Source organism: Pteropus vampyrus, unplaced genomic scaffold (genome assembly GCF_000151845.1).
Source record: "Pteropus vampyrus isolate Shadow unplaced genomic scaffold, Pvam_2.0 Scaffold567, whole genome shotgun sequence".
Classification (NCBI taxonomy): Eukaryota; Metazoa; Chordata; class Mammalia; order Chiroptera; family Pteropodidae; genus Pteropus; species Pteropus vampyrus.
In genome coordinates this window covers 91,678-99,306 of record NW_011889348.1, presented here as the reverse complement: position 1 = coordinate 99,306, position 7,629 = coordinate 91,678, and the positions used below count along the sequence as shown (strand labels likewise).

Here is a 7,629-nt window from a genome sequence, read left to right as displayed (position 1 = left end):
GGAACTGCCTTTTTTGGAGAAATCGAGTGTGTTGTCGGATTCCATTGATCCCCCGCCCTGGCTGGCAGATGAGCTGCCACACGGCTGTGTCGTGCCCACTCTGGGTGACCGCCCGTCGGAGCGCGGTCCGAGCAGAGACGGCGGTGGTCAGTGCGCCGTCGCGCTGGGGCAGCATGGCGAGGGCGTCGGCCCGGGAAGGGTGGCGGGAAGGGTCGCCGGCGGGAAGGGTCGCCGACGGGAGGCCTCGCCTGCACGGGGTCCTGAGCGAGGCCTGTGCTTCCCGTGCACGACGTCCCCGCGGGCGGGGTGACGAGCCGCTCTGCGGTGGCCTCGGGCCGGGCTGCGGTGTGAGACCGACCGCAGAGCCCAGGTCGCGGACTGGGTCCGGGGGCCCGGATGCGCGCCGCACTCGGCACGCGCACGCGCAGGGGGCGCCCGGGCGGTCAGACTTGACCTCTGAGCTGCGGGCGGCAGAAACGGGACGCGACGCGAGAAGCTCCGCGACCGCCAGCTCCTCCCAGAGCGTGGGGACGCGGCTGAGCAGGGCTCCCTCCTGCTCGGCGACTGCCCACCGGGCGCATGGAAAGGAAGGAAAGAGAGAAAGTTGGCCTTCGCCACATGCTGGGTCTCCCTGGGGTGGCTGCTCTGGGTCCCGCGAGACTCCCGCCTGCCCGAGGGGGAGAGGGGCCTCAGACCCTGGTACAGATGGCAGAGATGAGGAAAGGCACGTTCTTGGGGTCTCACATTTCACCTGGCAGATGCTCCCTACGTTCAGCCCCACCTCCACCCCCAGCAGCCCCCACGTCTGGGCCACTCATCCCAGGATGTTGAAACCAGAATTTTCACTTCCACGCTGTCACTCAGGAGAAGTGGGAAAAGCTGCCGCTGGCTCACTGCTTTCTCCTGCTCCAGAGACCAAGCTCAGGGAGCGTCGACATTTCAGCGCCCCGTGGGGGCATCTGTCAGCCCGGTTACAGTCTCGCTCTAATCGTGATCACTTCACGGTGGTGTCGTCCAGTCCTGCACGGAGACCCGCACACACAACTGCAGGAGTCCGTAAAGGAAAGCTGTTCAAATCCAGCTCCTTAAAAAAAATCCCTCAGTGTGGAGCTTTCTGTGATCACCATGTTCTGTTGTGTCGTCATGTTCTGTGGGAATTGTAAAAGTTGCAAAGCCACGTGGTGGGGTCCAGCCTGTCCCTCAGCTGCCCGTGGCCCTTGCTGTGTCCACGCCGCCTGGCAGAGGCATACTGCAGGGTGCTGTGGGCAGAGCGGGTTTTCCAGAGGAAGCTAATGTTTTATTATCATTTACCCTTGCATCTAGATCCCCCATGTCATGCTTGTATTTAATATTTGTCCATTTTCCTCTCTAGGTTGAAGAGAGACCAGAAAAAGATTTCACGGAGAAGGTAAGGCATTTCTATAAGCCTTTATATTACGCCATCGGGAAACCTAGTACGTCCCAAAATTTCTGGGTAAGAGTAACAAGAAAATACATTGCTTGATCTTTAATGAAGATCTTCACTGGTGAGTGAGCAGGCCTAGTTCATGGCCCACCAGCCAGTGTCACAACCTCGAGGGTCCCCGGGGGTCACTTCCAGTGTGTGTGTCAAATCCCACAGGACAGGAAGTGCACACTGCCCACTGCTGGGGCTTGCGGTTAACCCAGACAAACCCCCGGCACCCACAAAAGATATTCCGATTGGACTAGGTTCCAGAAAGGCGCCGTGAGCGTAGACTGACAGCAGCGTTGGCTTTGTCTGCCCTCACGTTTGACCCTCACACCCTTCCAGGGCTCCCGCAGCCTGCCCGGCCTGTCCGCGGCCACGCTGGCCTCGCTGGGTGGCCCCTCCTCTCGGAGAGGAAGCGCAGAGACCTCCACCTCCATCGACACCGAGGCGTCCATCAGGGAGATCAAGGTAGGGCTCCCTCCATCTTTACGGCCCCTTGTGAACATTGGTCTTCAAGGAAGAAGATGTCATTCGTCAAGGTCCAGACCTTCCTTGGCGGTCCGGTCTCCCCTCCGTCCATAACCACGTGTTCTAGCAGCACCGAGACCCAGCTCAGATGTGGTGGGAAGCCATCCCGCCCACCCCGCCCCGCTGGGCAGACGCCTGCGCGGGCCCCGAGCGCCCCAGCTCCCCGGCACGCCCTCGCCACACGGCGCCGCGGGCCCCTCTGCCCGTCCCTTCTCTCTGTGACCACCTTCACCTGACCTCGTTGCGTTCCAGTGGTGTCTTCCGCTGGGGTGCGGCCGTGGTTCTGTTAGCTCCTTGACACTCAGCGGGAGCCGGCGAGTGGGAGGGAGGGAGGCAGTACTGTTTGTTAGGTCACTGGAAACGCCGCATCTGAGAAGGTGACTGAAGGTGACGCACAGGGGACTTAGGCACTAGAACCCGTGCCCCCTGGGGAGCGGAGGGAGGAGCTCAAGGGATCGGACCTGGCTTCGTCTATAGACGCACTTCCTGGCAATTAAAACTGGTTAAGTGTGAGCAGCTGGGGGACCCTTCGCCAGGCGGTCAGAGCAGCGATTTAAGCATCAGCGGGGGTGGCGCTGGGCTCCCCTGAAGGTGCCACCCGAGGCCTGTGCTTTACAAGCACAGCTGTTGACTGCTGTTCCGCGATGTCCCACGTGCCCCCGCTGGGCCTCCTGCACTGCCGTTCATTTCTGTCCTCCATCGAGGTCGTGTCTGCGGCCATCCTAAGTCGTCTCTGCTCGTGGGCCGTGAGCACCGTTCATTTGTTCCCAAGCATTTATGCAGCATCCGGCTCCCACGGACACAGGGTACCAGGAGGGGGGTGGTGAACGGGGTGCGCAGAGTAGGGACGAGGGCTCCGAGTGTGTGGGGCGCGGCCTTGCCAGCCTCTGTCTCTAGGCCCTGGCTGAACCGAGCACTGAGCAGGAACTCAGCTTGAACGAACTGCAAACGAGTCAAACCGCTTGGCCCGTTTTCAGAGGCTCTTTTGCCAGTTTTACAAAATTTATAGAACTATCACATGAGAAACACCTAAATTTTGATCTTCGTCATATAGAAATTTTCTTTATGTTCCTTTTCCTCTTAAAAAGATGTCAGAGGCTCGCTGCTCGGACTGCCGCGTAAGGGAAGCCGCCCTGACGTGAGGAGATGCAGGGGCTGCCTCTTTCTTTGCGGCCTTGTCTTTGCTTTCCCATGACATCACCCGCCTTTCTCGCCATTTCCCCCAGGAGCTCAATGACCTAAAGGGCCAGATTCAGGATGTAGAAGGCAGATACATGCAGGGACTGAAGGAGATGAAGGTACCAGCGTCCGAAGTGTGGGCTCGCGATACTAACCCAGCTTAACCTAGAGCAGCCGAGGGAAGACCCTGCTACTAGCGCATGCTCGCTCCGAAGCGGCCCCAGACAGTGGGGCGGCAGGTGGCAGGTGTGCTGGCGTGGTGTGTGCACGGTCGTGTCCCCAGTGCGGCTTTAGGACCGAGGCCCAGCGCCACAGCCGCCCCGTGGAGGAAGCCGCTAAGTCCTTCCTGACGCACGTCTGTCCTCACCCCCGGCCCCCGTGTCTCGGGCCCCACAGGGGCGTGCGGTTCACTTGAGGAAGGGTTTTCGGTTTCCGGGCTGGGTGTCTACACACGGTGCTTCACTGTGTTGGCTTCTCAAAGTGTCTGTGTCTGTGTCTGTGTCTGTGTCTGCCAGTAACACCGTCCTTGTAACTGTCCTCGTGGCCACCCTTTCGAAACCACATTCTTTGCACATGTGACGTTTCCTAAGTGGAACGGCGTCTGAAAGCGCATCATCTTGGATTTATCTGGTAGATGCGCACCCCGCTTAGCACGTGCAATGACCGCACTGTGCCGCCCAGGATGATTGGGTAAGGCGGGTAGTCGGGGGGCTGTGTTCCTCGCCTCCGTTCGGCAGCTCGTGGCAGACTGTGGACCTAGCAAGAGATGGGAGCCCCGTTACTGCCTCTCCCACTCCCCAGAGAGTACCCGAAAAAGAGCCCGAGTTCGATATCACAGGGTCCCTAAGCAGAGGAGATGACAAAACACATGACTAATTAATCACTTCCCTATTTATCACCTCTTTTTAAAAAGGGGGAAATTAAGCCTGAGGCTCTCAACTCTGGAGCCCGGGAACCGCCGGCCCCACCTGAAATCGTCGCCCTGGTTCACAGGTGCAGGTGGGACCAGCTCCGGTCTCCGTGAAGCCGCCCAGTGGCACCTGAGACCCCCACCAAGCAGCGCCCACCCTCTCTGCCTCTGGGTGGTTTACACCTGGGGACCCCCCTCTCTCTTTTCTGGAACTGCCTCCCCCTAATTTGTGTTCTGGGATCTAAAGGCTGCTGTACGCTCTGTGCTGCCTGCCTGCAAGGCTTGGGGCGTGTCTATTTTCCAGGCCTCTTTCCCTGGGCTGCCCTCTCCAAGAAGCGACCTTTGTCTCTCCAGGATCCGCCCACTGAGGGCTGTGTCCCTTGTTTAGTTTTCCTATGGATTGAAAATCTGAAATTCCACTTAATCCTTTCCCGGTTCATAAGCCCAGACAGGGCCACCGGCAGCTTGTGGCAGGGGCTTGGTTCTTTCAGCCATTACACGCTGGCTCTGTCCCCGGTTCTGGTCACACGTCACGAGTGATTACTTCAGAAACCTGCCGAACAGCCCAGCTCATTACGGCTGGCTGCTGAACCGTGGAGACAGGACTCTGCTGCCTCTGTGCCCAGACCCCTCTCCGTCCGGGTGTCCCCCTTGCCCCAGTGACCGTGGAAATTATCTTCGTCCCTTGACACAGTTAATAACTAATTTTCTGAACTGCTGAGAATTCGATCCGATCGAAAAGGGTTTTCTATGCACTGAAATTGCCGTGTGTTTCCTATTTTGACTCATTTGCACCAAGAAAGCAAGTCTCAATTTAGGGCCGAGTGTTTTGTTTTCACGGATACGGACCTAATGTTTGTTTTTGTTTTCGTACCGCGTTTTCAAAACTATGGCCTGGTCTCCGCAGGACTCGCTAGCGGAGGTCGAGGAGAAATATAAGAGGGCCATGGTGTCCAACGCTCAGCTGGACAACGAGAAGACCAACTTCATGTACCAGGTCGACACCCTGAAGGAGGTGCTGCTGGAGCTCGAGGAGCAGCTGGCGGAGGCGCGGCGGCAGCACGAGGAGCAGAGCAGAGTAAGCTTTGGGGCGACAGCGCGGGGCGCGCACGCACGCGTCGACAGGGACCGTCAGCGTGGCGGGAAACAGCGTGCGGTGCGTGTCGAGAGTGGTTGTATCTACAGTACGTGTCAGAATAGTGGAATGTGAAAATATACATATTTGGTGTGTTGTGTGTTTTCAGGTTCCATTGAGTTCTGAGCTTTTTTTTTTCAACGTTTTTTCAGTGCGCGTGTGTGTGCGTGTGTGTGTGTGTGTGTGTGTGTGTGTGTGTGTGTGTGTGTGTGTGTGTGTGTGAACACGACTCTGTCCTTGTCCAGGAAGCCCAGACACCTGGGAAGAATGCCATGCTCTTTGCTGAGGAACTTGAAATACTGATGTGCACATTTCGGTGTGTGAAATAGAGGGGATTTTACTAGAACGTGTGTGTTTTTCATGAAAAGTAAAGTCATAACCATGAAAAAACGCCTACCCAAGAACCAGCACGCTGCGGTAAGGCGTGATCGGCTGCTTCAGGATGTTCCTGTTCGTATATATTTCCCGAGTTTTATTTTGTTATCTCTCTTGACACCATAGAGAAGTGGTCGATTACAAGTATCAAAGATGTTTAAGAAAACACATCCACTTAATTTCTGCCAATTGAGAAACAGCACAGTTGCTCCGTGTAAGAATTAAACACTGATCTCGCGCAGAGAAGGGCAGAGCTTCTCTGCGCTTTGACCCAGAACCCCGGGGCTGATGTGCTCACTTACAGTACCAGCACGAAGCACGAGCCTGTGTTCCGACCCCTGACAGCCTCTGGTCTGCTGAAGGCTGGGCCCGGGTCTTCTTCGTGGCAAACACAGCAAGCAGCACTTGATTCTCTTGTTTTTAGGAATTACTCGGTCTAGCAAACCATAGAATGTTGTTCAGTTTTTCAGAGTCGCTAAGGTAAACAAGAAAATTTAATTATCTTTTTAAAAAATATGGCTCTGTGCTCTAAATGCCAAAGGTATAAATCAGGTCCCGGGACCAAGCCCGAGGCCGCCTTGGCTGCTGTGGGATCGAGTTAGAAGCTGGGGAGGGGTTTCACCCATGACAGGCCTGACCTCTGAGACCCTACGTCCTCTTTGGCTGCGGGGCAGAGGGCGTGTCCCGAACCCACCTGGCGGGCGGGGACCGTATGCAGGCTGGGGACCCACGGGGCGTCGTCGGCTAGGCATCAGGAGCGGACCAGGGCCTTCAAACCGGAGTCCAGCGGAGTGGGGGGCCCTGGATGTTGCCTCAGGGTAGAGGCCAAAAGCCAAGCAAAGCCCAGCAGGCAGGTCCCGGTCCCAGCGAGGAGGGGACCCACCAGCCCAGGCTTCAGGAAGTGGGTGAGCAGAAGCAGAGGGCCAATCCCTTGTGAAGTAACCCCGCTCACAGGTCTAGGGAAGGGAGCCCTGCCGCCCCCAAAGCCGTTGGCAGTTAGGGGCACTGAGCTGAGCAGGACACCGGAAGGTGCCGTGTCCCTGGGTCTCTGGGGTGAGTCTCAAAGAGGGGGGTCCCACTGGTGTTGCCGGGCGCTTTTGCTCCCCAGCTTTCCGGCTCCGTGTCTGGAGCCCAGAGCTGGCCGCCCACCGGTAGCGAGGTAAGCTTGCCAAAGCAGGCCTGTCTGGCCCCCATTTAATCCCAAGGAGAATTCCTTGTCATATTTCAAAGTTGGGGACAGTTTGATTATAAGTCCTTGGCAAAGCTGCCCCCTCGGACCCTCGGCACAGCCAGCCCCGCGGGCCATTCCCAGGAATGAGGAAAGGCCATTGGTTCCATCAGCGCCTCGGTTAATGCGACAGTAAGCCACGCAGCCTCTTCCGGAAGGTCCGGGGACATGGGTTCACGTGTTACGAAGGCCTGGAAAACGGCGATGGCGCGGTAACGGTGACCTGTTCCGAGGCAAACGTACATCAGGGGGCCGTGAGCCGGGATGACGGGAGGGCGTGCCCCAGCGCGGCCTGAGTGCTCTGGTCCCTTCGCAGGAGCTGGAGAGGGAGAAGCATGCCCACGGCCTGCTGCGGTTCCAGCTCGCCGAGGCCACGGCCGCCCTGAGGCAGAGGGACGAGATGCTCGAGGTAGGTGGCACGCCCCAGGTCCCTTTTGCATTTGCCACGTGGCCTTTTGTCGGTTCACTGCGAAGTCGCTGCGGGCTTTCCTGAGAATCCAGGGCTTAGGCCGACTCCCCACGCCTCGTGGACGGAGTCGGTTCCTCTCGGTCAACAGGCTCATTCTCTGGTGGTTTTGTGTTTGTCCAGGAGGTGTGGCGGACAGAGTAATGTCCGCGTCCTAAGCCTGAAAATGTTCCGTTACCTAGCAAAAGGGACTCTGTAGATACGGCGAAGGCCCTTTCAGGCCCTTTTGATGGGAGGCCATCCTAGGTTATCCGCTGCGCCCGGTGTGTCACCCGGTCCTTACAGAAGGGGGGCGGGGAAGTCAAAGGCACAGCAGGGGACATGGTGGCCGAAGCAGGTGTCAGAGCGACGTGAGGAA

General features: G+C 57.9%; 1 protein-coding gene across 13 annotated transcripts in view; it reads left to right on the top strand.

Annotated features, from left to right (window-relative positions):
* Positions 1-7,629, top strand: part of LRRFIP1 (LRR binding FLII interacting protein 1) — a 75,130-nt gene that overhangs the window by 50,628 nt on the left and 16,873 nt on the right. For 8 of the 13 annotated variants that reach the window (XM_023525509.1, XM_011384245.2, XM_011384243.2 and 5 more), the window contains 5 exons: positions 1,373-1,408; positions 1,793-1,918; positions 3,205-3,276; positions 4,975-5,145; positions 7,122-7,214. In XM_023525509.1, coding sequence (XP_023381277.1) covers positions 1,373-1,408; positions 1,793-1,918; positions 3,205-3,276; positions 4,975-5,145; positions 7,122-7,214 — 498 coding nt within the window. The remainder of the gene's footprint in view (positions 1-1,372; positions 1,409-1,792; positions 1,919-3,204; positions 3,277-4,974; positions 5,146-7,121; positions 7,215-7,629) is intronic. The other 5 variants (XM_011384249.2, XM_011384246.2, XM_011384244.2 and 2 more) reach the window with 1 other exon arrangement.